Source organism: Podarcis melisellensis, assembly GCF_964234715.1.
Source record: "Podarcis melisellensis genome assembly, chromosome: 7".
NCBI lineage: Eukaryota > Metazoa > Chordata > Lepidosauria > Squamata > Lacertidae > Podarcis > Podarcis melisellensis.
Genome location: NC_138539.1, coordinates 91,003,759 through 91,020,227, shown reverse-complemented (window position 1 = coordinate 91,020,227; position 16,469 = coordinate 91,003,759). Strand labels below are relative to the sequence as shown.

At 43.3% G+C, this 16,469-nt stretch overlaps 1 protein-coding gene and 2 long non-coding RNA genes across 4 annotated transcripts in view; all 3 read left to right on the top strand.

Annotated features, from left to right (window-relative positions):
• Window positions 1-2,740, top strand: part of TENT4A (terminal nucleotidyltransferase 4A) — a 35,018-nt gene extending 32,278 nt beyond the window's left edge. Inside the window, exon 12 of one of the 2 annotated variants that reach the window (XM_081917809.1) lies at window positions 35-2,740. In XM_081917809.1, the coding sequence (XP_081773935.1) occupies window positions 35-217 (183 nt within the window). In that variant the 3' untranslated portion in view covers window positions 218-2,740. Of the gene's footprint in view, window positions 1-31 lie in introns of both variants that reach the window. The other variant, XM_081917808.1, reaches the window with a different exon arrangement.
• Window positions 1-16,469, top strand: part of LOC309373639 — a 101,210-nt gene that overhangs the window by 47,857 nt on the left and 36,884 nt on the right. The gene's annotated exons all lie outside the window — the stretch shown is intronic.
• Window positions 8,558-10,856, top strand: LOC309374774. The gene is made up of 3 exons (XR_014170728.1): window positions 8,558-8,611; window positions 9,566-9,676; window positions 10,672-10,856. It is a non-coding gene; the product is annotated as an uncharacterized lncRNA (long non-coding RNA).

Here is a 16,469-nt window from a genome sequence, read left to right as displayed (position 1 = left end):
GCTGGCACTAATTGTGACCTCTTGTTTCCAGCAGCACAATGGAATGAAGCTGACGGTCAAAGCAGCTCACAATCATACTCAAGGCAGCGGATACAGTTCTTCTGGTAATGGAGCCATGAGGCAGCCTGTTAGCAACCGAGGGCACCACCAACATAACCGTAATATCTGGAGAAGAAAGAAATACAGAGACAGTTTGCCTATTAGCCTTAGCAGATAATGGCCAACCTCAGAGTGTCCACTTAAGACTTACGCAGTATGTGTGACACTAGTCTGGACTTGAGAACAGCACTGGGCATTTCAGTTTGTGGATGTTGCCAAATATCTGCATCCAACCTTGCATGTTACTTTGTGTGGTGGTGGAGTCCATCTTAAAAGAAATAATTGTGCTTATCTGTGAAGCCTTATTAAATGTGGAAGTTTGTCTTCTGCCTATCCATGATTACTACAGTGCCGAAGCAGCTGTAGCAGAAGTACTGTGAGGACCATAAATGTGGTGGCACCTTCTGCTGTAGCTGCATTTGTTCATTATAGCTTTTTTGTTTTGTCAGAAAAGTATAGATGGTTTGGACTTTCCTTTCCTTTGTAGCAAATTTTTGTGACTTTGCTTGTTGCCTTCCCATTTCTTGTTTAAACTTTTTTGTTACCATACTCAAATCAAACATAACTTTTGTGCAATAACTCTGAATGTTTTTCATTTAAGTTATATTTAAGGAATGAAGGGTGTACAGAATGTAATTTTATTATTTGCTTGCTTTACAGATCCTTTCTCAGACTGCATTTTTTAAGTTGGGGTTCACTACGTTAACTCTAGCTAATGGGGAGGGCACAATCTAGTGCTCTTGCACAGGTCATACTTGTTTCAATGTGGATCACGCAAGATAATTTGGACCTTCAATTGATTCCTTAAAACTGGACAGAGATCAGCATAAAGAATTCCAGTCTTTTAGGGTAAAGGTGAATAAGTCACAGATGTTCATCTACAAATGCTTTTATTTTGTTTTATTTACCCTCTGGTTGGCTCCAAGCATTGTTGCTGAATAAAATATCCAACTTAAAGAATGTGGAGAAAGGAACATATATTGATTCCATTAAGGAATCTGATTAGCAGCGTGCATTAGTTCTGTTAAAAGCAACTACCTGCAATGTACCTTTGGGCTTCTCTATGCTTTTAAAGTATCAGTCTGTTAACTTGTAAAAGAGCACAGTCCCGTGCGACACGATCGTCTGTGGCAGTCACTTGATTTAAAGATGCATACAGGGGTTCTATGCAAGTGTGCGTTGCCATGGCAACCTCTGTTAACCTTTTTTAAAGCAAGAAAACGCATCTTGTGTAGCCCTGGGTTTTTAAAAAAGCACTATATTCTCATTGTCACTGGCTGCATCTTTTCCTTGTTTTAAAGATAAGAAGTCTTAAATCTCAACAGCACTGTATAAGTAGCTCTGCTTAGAGGAGGAGCTTAGAAAGAATTCTGCTATCTTGACATCTGAAGGATATACAGAAGTGAATGTTCTTAACTGATATTTGAATGTTTGACACGGAATGATTTTTCTAATAGTGAGCTTTAGTATCTGTAGGCTTGCCTTGAAAGGTGGTGCAGCACATATTAAAGAAAACATTGTCCGAATTAATGCAAGGCCTTTGGGTAGTGAGAGAAGAGAGCGCAACATTCCAAAGTAGAGTAGCACATTTTGTCTGCAGTTCAGAGTTTAACAAAAATGAAACTTTAAATATTATTTACCTATTATTAATGAATATTCATATTGGTATTGGTTGTAGCTGCTGTTTTGATACTCTCATGGGCATAAAATGTATATGACTTACTGTACCAGCATCTCTCGTGAAAGGTATGTCACGTTTATGAGTATAAAACCTCTTCATCAGGCAAATGTGATTAAGGCAGAGGCTTTGCAAATGCACACTGGCAGTTGGGCAGCCTGCAGCCAGAAGTAAACAATCAGTGTCTCTCCTAGTCGGTCATAGGTTGTAAGATACTAAGTTTTCTCAGAATAATTCTTGAACATTGTTGCCAAGATCTCCACATACACAAAAGGTTTTTCTGTCTCACAATGCCTCTCAGACCTCATGAAAAGCTTCTCTTGGAACTTGAGGAGCTCTTCAGAGCATCATCTAATGCAGTGCAAGGGGTTGCAGAAAGAAGGGAAAGTTGTTTGTGTGCCCCTTTTCTCATGCAGAATTGTAGGATCCCAGTCCTGGTGTATATACTGCTCCAGATGAATGATAATTTTACAACTGATAACTATGTAAACAGCAATTGGATTTTGAATTGCCAAAAATCTCAGTCCTGCTTTGATATTGGATGTGTATCTTTGCTTTGACTGTTTTTTAAACCTTGTGAAAGGTTTTTAATAGATGCTGGTACAATAAGGGATCTAAACTTGAATAAACCAGTATTCAAGGGCTGATTATAGACCTGTACTCACTTTTACATGCTAGCAATATTGAATATGAACCTATGTTATGGAAACCTCTGTGTCCTAAACAGAGTCCATTTAAAAGCAGAATAGGCTTAAGAGAAGCAGATATCATGTTCCATTTCAGTCATGGTGAACCAATAAATTGCACTGGCTACCACTCTGGTTATATTATATGCTGCTGTGGATAGCTAATTAAAATATCATGTTCAGTTTCTTTTTGTGTGTATAACAATGTGGGAAGCTAAAATACATATTTTTATGTGAAGTTTTGTATTCTTTGATTTTTAATAAATTTTCAAAGCCAGATGAGTCTGTGGTGCTACTTTCTTCATTTGCCACTGTGACCTTTTCTGTTCATTGTGTTATCACAATACTGTGATCAAGCCAAAAACCTGCCTGATCCTGCATTCTGTTTCACAAATGCCCATGCAGGACATGAGGGTAGCAGATACTTCATTCCCAGATGCTGGGAATAAACAGGAAATATGCTGCCTCTGAAACTGGAGCTTTTATCTTGCTAGCATGACTCATAGCTGTTGCTAATCCTGTCCTCTAATAATTGGTGTACTTTTTCTTTAAAGTCATCTAAGTGAGTGGCTGCATGTTTTGTGAATACATTTGTATTTTTCAGTGCTTAATGTCAATAGGAAACCCACAACTCTAATATGGGGAATGTGGGAAATGCTTCTAAGCAATGCAACAGGACCAACAGCTGTATCATTTGTCTAAAGGAGAAAAGAACTTGAAGAACAAAAAGAAGAGGACACTTTATTCCTTTCTTAATATAGAGTTTTACTGGGAGCCTTCTGTGCCAGCTTTTAAACACTTGCTGAAAGTTTTTTCTATTCTGCCAGGCCTATGCAGGCAAGCAAGAGAACACCCCGCCCCCCAGGATGGTCTATTGATGTTTATTTTTAATTTAACTTTTATTTTTTTGTGATGCTGTTTGGTTTTATGTTTTTATGTTGTAAACCACTGTGGTACATTTTTACAATACAGCAGTATAGAAATATTTTTATAAAAATAAAAAAAGAAGAGTTAAGATTTTTGTTTTGAAAACCTACCATTTTGGAATGATTAGTGGAAACAGTGGTTTTTTTTAACTGCTGGCTAATCTTATAAAGCTCTCTTGTTTGTCATTTATTTATTTCATTTTTATCCTACCTTTCCTCCAAGGAGCTCAATCAAAGTGGCATGTATAGTTCTCTTCATAATTGGAGTAGTTTTTAGGGATCCATATATTACTTTCCTTGGGACGCGGGTGGCGTTGTGGGTAAAACCTCAGTGCCTAGAGCTTGCCGATCGCATGGTCGGCGGTTCAAATCCCCGCGGCAGGGTGAGCTCCCGTCTTTCGGTCCCAGCTCCTGCCCATCTAGCAGTTCGAAAGCACCCTTAAGTGCAAGTAGATAAATAGGTACCGCTTTATAGCGGGAAGGTAAACGGCGTTTCCGTGTGCTGCACTGGTGCTGGCTCGCCAGAGCAGCTTCATCACGCTGGCCACATGACCCGGAAGTGTCTTCGGACAGCGCTGGCCCCCGGCCTCTTAAGTGAGATGGGTGCACAACCCTAGAGTCGGACACAACTGCCCCGTATGGGCAAGGGTACCTTTACCTTTTATATTACTTTACTTAGATAAAGTACAGTAGTACCTCGAGTTAAGAACTTAATTTGTTCTGGAGGTCTGTTCTTAACCTGAAACTGTTCTTAACCTGAAGCACCACTTTAGCTAATGGGGCCTCCTGCTGCCGCCGGGCTGCCGGAGTACGATTTCTGTTCTCATCCTGAAGCAAAGTTCTTAACCCAAGGTACTATTTCTGGGTTAGCGGCGTCTGTAACCTGAAGTGTATGTAACCTGAAGCGTATGTAACCCGAGGTACCACTGTATAAACAAAAAATTAGGTATACTTAATTTTTTTCCAGCACCATGATGGCATAGGATCTCCTCACTGAGCTTGATTTCACTTAAACTTAAAACTGTTTCCAAAGCTTAAGCCACAGCGTGCAATCCCATTATAAAAAGTATTATTGCAGTCGCAGACTTGCGAATTATAAGCAGTTCATTTAAAATGGAGCTGGCCTATTAGTGCAATTCTAGTGGGTCTGCTCCTAAATGTAGGAGTTCCCTCATTTCTCTTGATGGCAGAGGTTAATTCAGGATGGTGTCTGTACCACTTGCCCCAATCCTGTGTTCCTCCATCTTTTTATCAACTCCTGCCACAGCCTCTTCTCATGCAAGTGTGGGGCCCCAGATGTTTTTGAACTACAACTCCCACCCCCAAGCACTGACCCTGCTGGCTAGGAATGATGGGAGTTGTCCAACAATATCTAGGAACCCAAGGTTGAAAAAGGCTGTTATCATATACCGTATTTTTCGCACCTGACCATAAGACGCACCTAGTTTTTAGAGGGGGAATGCAAGGGGGGGAAATTCTTTAAAGGGAGCGCTGAGAAGAGCCTGTATGCATCCCAGGCTCTGCTCAGCGTTCCCTTTCATGAGCCGCATGGAGCGTGTGTGTGGCGCTTGCAGGCTTTTCCCTGAGGAGGGAGAAAAGCCCCCAAGAGCCACACACACGCTCCATGAGGCTTGTGAAAGGGAGCATGGCTCTTGCGGGCCTTTCTACGAGGTGGGAGAAGGACAGCCCGTCCCTGCACAATCCTTGCACTGATTGACTGTTACTTTGGATACAACCCCAAAACTTATATGTGATTGTGCTATAGATAGAGTGCTTACATTGTGGTGCTTACATTCATTGAACTAATGAGCTACCAAGGGAGTTGATGATAATAATAATAATAATAATAATAATAATAATAATAATAATAAAAAATAATAAAAGAAGAAGAAGAAGAAGAAGAAATGGTTTTTAAAAAACAAAAAAACTCACCCCTTCTGTTCTGGGTGGATTATGAGATTCTGAATTATACTGGAATATTTTCTTTTTTTACAGGAAGGGGGCACCCTTGCATTAGTTTTCCTTTCTGACTAAAAATACTGTATAAAATACAGTACAAAATTCTCTGATCTCTTGGGCTGTTGCTTTGCAAAGTGTTTTGCCTTGGTTTCAAAAACTGCTTTTTTGAGTGAAAACAAAAATTCGAAATACAAAGATATTCAAAAATGTACAGACACATATAGTCATCCACACCTAAAGTTGGCTTTGAGTCCAATTGAGTTGAGTGAATGGGGCAAACATGCTTAGAGAGCCTTCCAGAAAAATACTGGCGGGAAGGGGACAAATGGCACTTTGTTTCTCCCAAAGCCTGCTCCAGCTATGGGGGGCCTATAGAGGCAGGTGGTGGCACACAGATGCGAGGTCTGGACAGGTATTGTGAGGATAGAGTGAGAGAGCGGATGAACCATGTATACTACCTTGAGTTCCTTGGAGCAAAGGTGGGATATCTTCCTATATACATAAAAAATGGCAGGCTATTGTCATGCTGCAGTTCACAAGGTGGCCACGCCAACACCAGTGTGACGACAAGGTGGCAGGTGGCACAGGTGAGCAGTTGAACAGTGTGGGAAGACGCTTCACAAAGCAGTTGAGCAAAGCATTCCGTGAAGAGCTTCCTCCCTCCATTAAAAGTGGGCTTGGAGTGCATTGTGTGGGGAGGGTGGGGTAAGCTGTGTTGGGACAGGTGAGGTGGGTGAGGGGTTGAGGGAGGAGCAGTTGGCCAGGTGTGGGGGACGGAGAACTGAGGAAAGAGAACTTGCTTTCAAGTCCATGGGAGCTGAAGCTCTTTCCTTTCAGAAGGCCCACTGTGAGGTGATACTCTCTGAGCCCTAATGTGGTTGTCCTCAGGGCAAATGTAGTTTCTGTCATACGTGTGGAAGAAAAACTTAAACATGTAGCAGAGATTCCCAAAAAATAGACCAGAGGCAATTGTACTTCATGCAGCAGAGCTTTACTTGCTACTGAAGGCAGATGAGCATAATGGCCACTAATCCAGTACATTCAGGCTTGGCACAGTCCATAAAAATCCAGTTGCAACACTTACAAAAACTTATAAACCTATAGCAAGACTGAACCTTAACACTAGGCATACTATGTACAGAATGCCACACCAAAAGGAAGAGAGAAAGTAAAACCCAGGCTCCTTCTGGTCTATATTTATAGTCAGCATGACCTTAATTAGAAGAGATAAGAGAACCAGTTCAAACCAGCTTCCCAGAAGGTATAACCCAAACAATCATGAAGCTTCTTTCATGCAGAGAACCTTCCAGTAGCTTCCAGAACCTTCTTGAATTAATCAGAATAGGAAAGATCTCTACACATCAGATCAATACTTTCTGCACTAAGAAATGCAAACTGACAGTTTCCTCTCCCCACCCCCAACTTAGGAGGGAAATGGAGTACTCCCTGTCTCCAAAACAACTTATCATGGGTGGAGTTTTGCTTCCAGGTTGTATTCTTTCTCTGAGCACTTCAGTGGGTCTGATACTTTTATTTAAAATAGCCACCTTTGTGATTAAAGTTAATGTTCCAATAAAAGCCTGGTGCTGGTTTTGAAAGTGCTCCTAAAGATAACATTTCAAATTTTCAGGCCAGGAAACATTTCTTCTTCCTGGTAGGTCTCTGAGTCCCTTAACTACGTAAATGCAATTTGGGTGCTTAGGATCCTAATTATGTCAGCATGCAGGGATGATTATTCTCTTTTTATGAGACACCCTTGTGAATAAAACAGTGTGCCTCTGACAGGACATTTCTCTAACCAGAAGAGGCTCTGTTCTTTCTGAGGCTGATGGAAATGGAAATGTATTTCAACCACTAACCTTCAATTGAAGATTTGGCTGGTTATTTCAATCTAATGTGAAATGCATCTTTGCTCTTCTCTGCTCCAGGACTTTTGAGTAGTACATGGTAACCACATCTGCAAACCCCCACTGCTCTCTGCATGTGTATAAATGGACATACAATTGACCTTTTGTATCCTTCCCACTTCTTGCCATGGCTCTCCACACATCCCAGGAAGATGTTCCCAACACTCATGCATGGGTCTGTTTGCATCCAAGCCATTGCAGCCAGCCAGGATTTATTATCTTCACAGCCTGAACATCCCATCATCTGAAGTGACTGAATCTTGCTCTTGAACACTCGAAGCAAGGGATGTCAGACCTGCTGGTTATCATGAGGGACTGGCAACTTAAAAACAAACAAAGCACATTATTGTACAACACTTCCCTCCCCCCCCTCACCATATTTCTACTGTGTTACCTTTTCTTTTCAGGCCTGAGTTTAATCCTTTTCTGTTTTCATGCACCAAGGGGCAAGTGGGAACAGGTGGGGCCAGTTCCTCTCCACTGAGGAGGCTCTGCATGCCAGGCCTAGTTTTCTGACCAGGGCAGCCTCACTTGCATGTCGGATTTTCAGTGTGAGGCTGGGAACGCATTGGCTGAATTGTGCCCTGGGCATCAGCAGCATCAAAGGGTCAGAGGTTCCCCACATTCATCTCTGCCAGCCCTTTTGTATGTTCAGACCCAACTGCTATTATTTATTGTTTGTCTCCTATGGATACTTTCCATTTTTTAAAAAAGAGAAAAATCAAGGAAATAGTACCACAGAATTACAAACGTGTAGTTTAGCTTCAAGAGAAAATGATTCACCACAGTCACCAACAAGGTTTACAGCTGAGTAAGGATTTGAGGCCAGATCTACCTGACCCAGATCAAACACTTACCACACTGGCTTCCCTGTTGTGTGTTCTTAAGAAAAGAGAAAGAATTGGGGAGGATATGATTTTCACGTTTCAGCTGTTGTGATGAGAAAGTATGTCCAACAGTAGGAGAATGGTATCTATAGACTTTATTATATGGATGAGATTTTTTCAAATAAGGATTTCAGAGTGGAAGTATGATCACTGGGCAACAATTTTTTACTTTTTGAATGTTGTCTAGATTTCTACAAATGATTTAGAGTATTTTTGCACTGCTGAATCAGGAAATGGCATCCGTTTCTCTCCATCAGGTCAGGTTTTTGTGCTATGTTGATTTGAAAAAAATCAGATCTTGTGACAAAATCGATTACATTTTTGTGGCATTATCAGCTGATTTTTGTCAACACATATCATCCTAAATATGTTTTTAAGAGAAAAAAATGTTTTCCCAACAACATACGGTATATTGATTACCTGATAGAAACATCGATTACTGTAAACTGAATGGTGGGCATTGATAAAGGTAAGGTAAAGGTAAAGGTACCCCTGCCCGTACGGGCCAGTCATGTCCAACTCTAGGGTTGTGCACCCATCTCACTTAAGAGGCCGGGGCCAGTGCTGTCCGGAGACACTTCCGGGTCACGTGGCCAGCGTGACGAAGCTGCTCTGGCGAGCCAGCACCAGCACAGCACACAGAAACGCCGTTTACCTTCCCACTATAAAGCGGTACCTATTTATCTACTTGCACTTAGGGGTGCTTTCGAACTGCTAGGTGGGCAGGACCTGGGACTGAAAGACGGGAGCTCACCCCGCCGCGGGGATTCGAACTGCCGACCATGCGATTGGCAAGCCCTAGTGTGCTGGTCCAGGGGGGGAGGTTACCGTGGGGCGAGGTCCAGAACCTGAGTTGAGGGTCGGCAGACAGTCCTCCACGGGCGAAGCGGGGTCCACAGTGAGAAGCCGGGCAAGGACAGGAACTCTGGGGAAACAGGACTGGATGCTGGCCGAAACAGCTCTTCGACGACGTTGCTCCCGCAACCTGGGACCGGGCTGACTGGCCTTTATCTTCTCTGAGGCCAGGGGCGGTCCCGGCTCCCAGGAGACCCGCCTCTCCTGGCCTTAAGGTGAGCACTCCTCCTGGGAGAAACCAGTTCTCTTTGCCTCTGTGCCCTGAGCCTCTGCAGTTCAGGAGAGGCTGAAGGGTTACTGGACCCAGGGGGAGACTCACCTGTAGGCACTGAGTTCTCAACCACCTCCGGAGCCAGAGTGGAATCACCTGGTGCCTGCTCCTGAGGATCCAGCACAGGTGTAGGCGCTTCAGAATCAAGGCCCTGCCCCAGCTCAGCCGGCGCTGGAGGCGGGGACTCCTGTGCAGGCTGAGATTCCTCCGGTTCAGCCTCTGAATCAGATTCCCAGGCCATGACACCTAGGCACTGAGGTTTTACCCACAGCGCCACCTGCATCCCCATTGATAAAGGTAACTACACGTAAATTGCATGTTGCTTCACCATTTTTCAAACTTCAGGGCTTGAACTTCTGTTTCTTGGAACTCCTGGAATGCTCAGCGGCAGGGAGGTCTCTCTTCAGAGTCCAACAGTAGTCAGCCATTATGACTGCATTCCAGCGACCCTGATACCTGGTCTCCATCTCTTTCATGTCCTGATGGAATCTCACCCCCTGCTCGTCACTCATTGAACCCAGGTTCTCACATAGGTTCTACCTATGTGAAAATAGGTAGTGCATCTTGACGCTCATGTTGCAGCCCAAGTTTCTGAAAGCAGTCAGCATGTTGTTGACAAGTTCTGCGTAGTTTCTGGCCTTATTGTTGCCCAGAAAGTTTTTCACTACCAGAACAAATGCCTTCCACGCTTCCAGTTCCACTTCGTCCGTTGAGTTTCCAAACTCTGGATCTCTGATGAGCTGACGGATCTAAGGACCGTCAAAGATGCCAGCTTTCAACTTCTCCATGGTCAATCCTGGAAAAGCCTGGCACAAGTAAGTGAAGCAGTCACCATCCTTGTCCAGAGCCTTGGTGAACAGCTTGATTAAGCCGAGCTTGATGTGTAGCGGTGGGAAGAGTATTCTGTCTCTGTCCACCAGAGGGTTGTTGATGACGTTCCTTTTTCTGCAAGGCACCAATTCCTCTCACACAGGCCAGTCCTTCTTCGTGTAATGCTGAGCACGGTCCCTACTATCCCACATGCACAGAAAACATGGGTACTTGGTGAAGCCAGACTGTTGTCCCAACAAAAAGTTCACCATCTTCAGGTCAACACAAATAAACCACTTATGCTGATCATAACCAATTTTCTCCAGCACATACTTCATAGTTCTCCTTCAGTGTAGTCGAGTGAACCAGGGGTATAGAGGCAAACTGGTTGCCGTTGTGTAGCAGAACACATTTCAGTGATCGCTTGCTGCTGTCAATGAACAGTCTCCAATCTTTGGGTTTGTACTGTGGCACTCCAAGCTTGAGCAGAAGCTGCACAATATCTGCACAGTACACCAAATCCTTCTCTTCCGAGAAAAAACGGAGGTACTCTTGATGCCTGTTGCAGAAGAAGCTGATGCGAGCACTGTCAGAGAGGAGGTTTTTTCCCTTCAATCTGGATGCCAACAGTTCGGCAGAGTCCTTTGACAAGCTGAGGTCGCGAACTAGATCATTCAACTCCTTTTGGGAAAGTGGATGTGGAGCATCATCTTCAAGAACCACTTCTTCTTCATGTCCTTCAACACTGGAGGCATCTTCGTCACTAATGTCAGGAAGTTCTTCGTCACTAATGTCAGGAAGTTCTCCGAAGATAGGAATTTCATCACAATGAGCTACAGGACAACGTGCTGATTGAAGATCAGGATACTTGAGGCTGCTCCAGTTCTTTCTGTTGATCCCAGTCACATCAACAGCACAGAAGTAGCAGTCAGTGACATGGCTTGTCGGCTCCCTCCAAACCATAGGAATTCCAAAGTTCAGACTCCTCTTGCCATTGGTCCACCCATGTAGAGTCTCAGTGCATGCCTTGTGGTGCCCAAGCTTTATCCTGGTCACCAAGTTTAATACCAAAATAAGCATGGTAAGCACGCCTTATGAAACTTGTGCACCAATTTATGGAAGATTTCAAGGTTTTATCACTTCAAACTGATCCCTTTTCGACATAATCACCCAGAACTATCGGACCTGAATACTTCTTGTCATTAAAATAATCATTCCCAATCAAAACAATTATTCGACATGGCATTTTGCCCCCACCAACTTCTTCTAAAGTGTTCCACACAAGCATACATGTGAACAAAAACGTAAAAAAACAACATGTGGCCATAGCTTAAAAACTTGACCTGATTGAGCAAAACCAATGTGATTTTTGGATTCAGCGCATCTGATTCATCCTAAATCAACTGAAAAAATGCAGACAACAAATTTGTTGTTGACCAGTGTCAGGCACATACAGATTCCATAACTCATTTGCAGAAAACTTTGGGTTCCTGTCAGCTACATATCTGGGAGATGGCTTAACCCAAAAAGTTAAAGATGGTAGCAGTAAGATGGTTGGGATGGTCCCCACTTGGAGAAGTCAGATTGCAGTTTAAGATATCCTCCCTATTTAAATTCATTTTGTTAACTTGGGCCCAGTCCTCCAATCTCTTACAGTCATCTTGTATCCTGATTCTGTCTTCACCGGCACTGGTTACCGCTCCCAGCTTGCTGTCATCTGCAGATTTGATGAGCATCCCCTCAACTCCTTCATTCAAGTCATTTATAAAGACATTGACCAACAACGGACCCAGGACAGAACCCTGCAGCACCCCACTTCTCACTTTTGCCCAAGGTGACAAGGAGCCTTACTGAGCACTCTTTGGGTTCGGTAGTCAACCAGCTACAAATCTACCTAACAGTTATCTCATCCAGCCCACTTTTTTCCACCTTCTAAGTGACTTACTGTAGTTAAGCCTGGCAGGACAGCTTACTCTATGGTCTTAACCCCTCCATGGATTAATTAGAATTAAGCATGTTGGTTATATAGACCACAGCAACACCTTTCTCATTTCATAGAAATCACTTAGAAGGCTCTTGCATATTTCACCCCATAACTTTCTTTCTAGGAGGGCTATAGACTTCTGGAAGCTCAGAGTTTGGGGCAGCTGGTTGGGGGTACCAGTGAAAGCTTTAATAGGTGGCTTGATACCATGGGCACTGAGTCAACCCCTGGTCTAAGATTTCCACTAGTCTTTGCCATTTCTATCTTACCAGGTTGCTGCTGAGAGAAATTTGTGGAATGGAATCCTTTATTAAAATGGTTCTGTTTTAGAGACATTATAAGTTGTGTAAATGTATGATTTGTGAGTTTGTAAATTAAATCAAATGAATAGTGTGAGAACCTCAGGGGCTAAGGAGGAGGCATGAATCTGGCCAACTGTCTGGAGGGGAGACCAATGGGATCACAATATTAGAGCAGGTTATCCATATCCATGATTATTTTTTAAATGACAAACTTAAGAAGCTGCCTTATATGAGACCAGATAATAACCTTGACTATTGTGGGGGGTTTTACATGTTCTCATGGGCAAGTAAAAAGTGTATTAAAAAGCACAGTACAAGTTAAATTGACTCAGATATTGCTTCTGATCTGTAGTATTTTTTCTTTTAATTGTTAAATTGTTTCTTTTAATTTTTCACCAACATTTTAGTTTTTACCTTATTGAGTTTAAAACCAGCAACACCTAAGGTGACAATCTTACACACAATTACCTTGGAGTACAAACAGGCTGCGCCCCAGGTGTGGGCTGCTTAAATAGGCAAGGGGCGGATCCGAGGGAAGCCCAACATTTTCTCCATTGGCTCCATGGCTAAGATCCGGCTCCTGACAGCCAGCGGGGGCATATGCCCCCTCCACCTATCAGGAAGGGCACTGCCGTTTGAATTCCACCGTCGGGGCCCCCAGTGAAGCCTCTTTTGTCCAGCAATGTCACCCCACCAAGAGAGGTGAGCAGACTTGGAGTAATTCCCAGTAAATTACTAGAACTTACTTCTAAGTAAACATGCACAGCAGCTGGGCTGCATCGCACAATTTTTAAGAAGTTGCACAAAATGTTGTGTTCCTTTTGGATCTTGATGTTTGCAAAAAAAAGTCATTTTATTCAATGTTGTAATGAAACTGAAATTGCTGGAAGCAGTGTCACTGAGAGAATCTGCGTAACCCGCCAGAGATGCAAGACTCATCATGAGCTCAGATAACAGTTCAATGGGCAGGGCCACTTTTCTGTTTTTGAGTGTGGGGTGTGTGGGAATAATGATTTTTAAATGAGGTCTCGGTGCCAACATTTCAGAATAATATTTCTTACTCCAACAGTTAATCCCTCAATAAGTTCTTGATACAAACACACCAGGCGTTGGGACGTGATTTCCCCCCATCTGGGAGGAGATGCTATTTTTGAGAGACAGAGATGTAAGCCAAGTGTGGTGCTACATCCAGCTGAATCCCCAGGGTGTAACTCTCTAATTATAAATGCTGCTCTTACTAATGGTTTGCTGGGTGGGGGAATAATGAGGGGAAAACAAAATGCAGATGGGTAAGATTTTTGCTCAGTGGCCTTTTTAAGGTATGGCCTTATACATGACCTTCAAGACCTTACATCCTCCCTCCTTTGGAAGCTGTAAGCTAGAAAAGGGCCAGGCAGCTATTTGGTAGGCTGTCCCCCTCCAAGCGCCTTGTCCACAGCAACGGAAAGGCATTCAGAATCACAGAATCATAGAGTTGGAAGAGACCACAAGGGCCATCGAGTCCACCCCCCTGCCAAGCAGGAAACACCATCAGAGCACTCCTGACATATGGTTGTCAAGCCTCTGCTTAAAGACCTCTGAAGAAGGAGACTCCACCACACTCCTTGGCAGCAAATTCCACTGTCAAACAGCTCTTACTGTCAGGAAGTTCTTCCTAATGTTTAGGTGGAATCTTCTTTCTTGTAGTTTGGATCCATTGCTCCGTGTCCGCTTCTCTGTTTTGGCCCAGTTCTCTAATCTGTCAAGGTTGTTTTGAAGTGTGATCCTGTCCTCTGGGGTGTTAGCCACTCCTCCCAGTTTGGTGTCATCTGCAAATTTGATTAGGATGCCCTTGAGTCCATCATCCAAGTCGTTGATAAAGATGTTGAATAAGACCGGGCCCAAGACAGAACCCTGTGGCACCCCACTAGTCACTCTTCTCCAGGATGAAGAGGAACCATTGATGAGCACCCTTTGGGTTCGGTCAGTCAGCCAATTACAAATCCACTGAGTGGTAGCATAGTCAAGACCGCATTTTACCAGCTTCTTTACAAGAATATCATGGGGCACCTTGTCAAATGCCTTGCTGAAATCAAGGTAGGCTACATCCACTGCGTTCCCTTCATTTACCAGGCTTGTAATTCTGTCAAGAAACGAGATCAGGTTAGTCTGACATGACTTATTTTTCAAAAATCCATGCTGACTATTGGTGATCACAGCATTCCTTTCTAGGTGCTCATAGACTGTTTGCTTAATAATCTGCTCCATGAAGCCATTTGAACCCGTGCTCCAGACATGCCCCTATCACACCCAAGTCAAGGGGTTGACAGCAACTTTATCCTTGAAACACTTAGCAGTCATGTCATGGTAGGCATCCAATGCGTTCATGTCATCTGTAGCCAAGATGTCACAGCTCCTGAGCCACCTAGAATAGTCAGAAGCAGAACGCTTGGAAAAGAAAGGCAGGGGAGTATGCTTAGCACTCTTAGGCAAAATCTTAAAATAAGATTCACAACCCCAGCAGCTTCACTTTATATGTAACTGGCACAGAGGCACATGGTAACTGTTTCCACATGGTAACTGTTCAGCCATGAGCCCAGAAGCGAGTCACTCCAGAATCCTGTTTATGGAGCCTGCCATAATTGTGACCTAGCTTTCTGAAGACTTGAGGATCCGGCACAGCTTGCAGACTACTCTTGGGAGAGCAGCAGTGGCAGCAACTGCCTGGTAGGAAGCTGTATGAATGCATATGCCTTTAGAAGCATATACATCTAAGGCCAGGCTTTTGAGCTTAGTTACTCCTGCGATATTTCAGTGCTTCACATTCTGTTTCGCAACAGGAAATTCCAGGAAATAAGCTATCCAAGTGTAGAACTCTAATTTACCAGAAGTAATGACTATGAATGTTGTCAAAACGTTCAGCTGAAACGTTCAGTGGACTTCTGGGAAGTCCGTTCTCTAGTCCTTTCTAGTCTATGCTGGCTGCAAAAATTATCATCTCTTAAATCCTAGGCACCATTTAATTTTTTTGTGAAGGCTCACATAACAACAACAACAACAACAACAACAACAACAACAACAACAACAACAACAACAAACTAGCCTGATTTGGGTTACACTGTATAAACACTCATCAAAAAGTTATTTGTGTTTTGCTTCTGAGTCAAGGTTTGGCTAATCAGATATGGAATCCGATTAACTCTTCACATTTCTGCTGAAGCAAAAAATGTTTCAAAATTAACCTTGTGATGTGCTGCACAATGCGTTCTGATTGCTTCTCTTGATCTTGGAGGGAGCCATGGCTGTTAAAATGGCATAAAATTGCTTTTAATCCACAGGTGGGTTTTGAAAAGCAATTTGGAAGAAAAGAGAGGTTAGCTCAGTGAATTTCAATTTCGGGTCCCTAGATCTTGTGGGACTACAGCACCCATCATCCCTGGCCAGCGTGGCCAAGTGTCATGGATGATTGTAGTTGTAGTCCCACAACGTCTGGGGACCCAAGGTTGAAGCACATTGGGTGAGCTGCCTGTTAGCTAGAGTTTTACTTTTTGTTTTTCCTAGAAATGGAAGTAACCCTCTCATTTGATGCAAAATCAGTCACTATCATAATGAAACTTCTGGATGAAATCTAAGGTGAATTTGTAACTGCACATAAGTTGTTTAACAAGGCCGAATCCAGATGGGTCTCTTAGCACTGCTGCTTCAGTGGGAAGAATTCACCAGTAGTGGAGGAAGAGAAATTATCTTTGCCAATCCTCCTTGCATGCCCCATGCCCCATCTGAAAATCTGTTCTAGAGGGTTAGAGTATAGAAGTTATATCCTTATTGATTTCATTCTGCTGCAGCATACTTCAAGAAGTGAAATCCTCAGAGTAATAAGTGTAGTATTTTGCAAGCCCATTTAAGTGGAGAAAATTCAAACAAATTGTGTTCCAGGAGCAAAACTTTCACAGGCACCAGCAAATACAGTCACAATTTCCTGGGGTCCACTCCTGGTCCACCTCTAAGGACACCTCTTTGCTGTCATCCTTCTCTGCTTATACGCAGTGCAACCATAGGCACTGCCTCTGTTATCCTGCCAGAGACACAGCAGTTGTTTTCCTTTTATTTCATGAAGAGGAGCAGA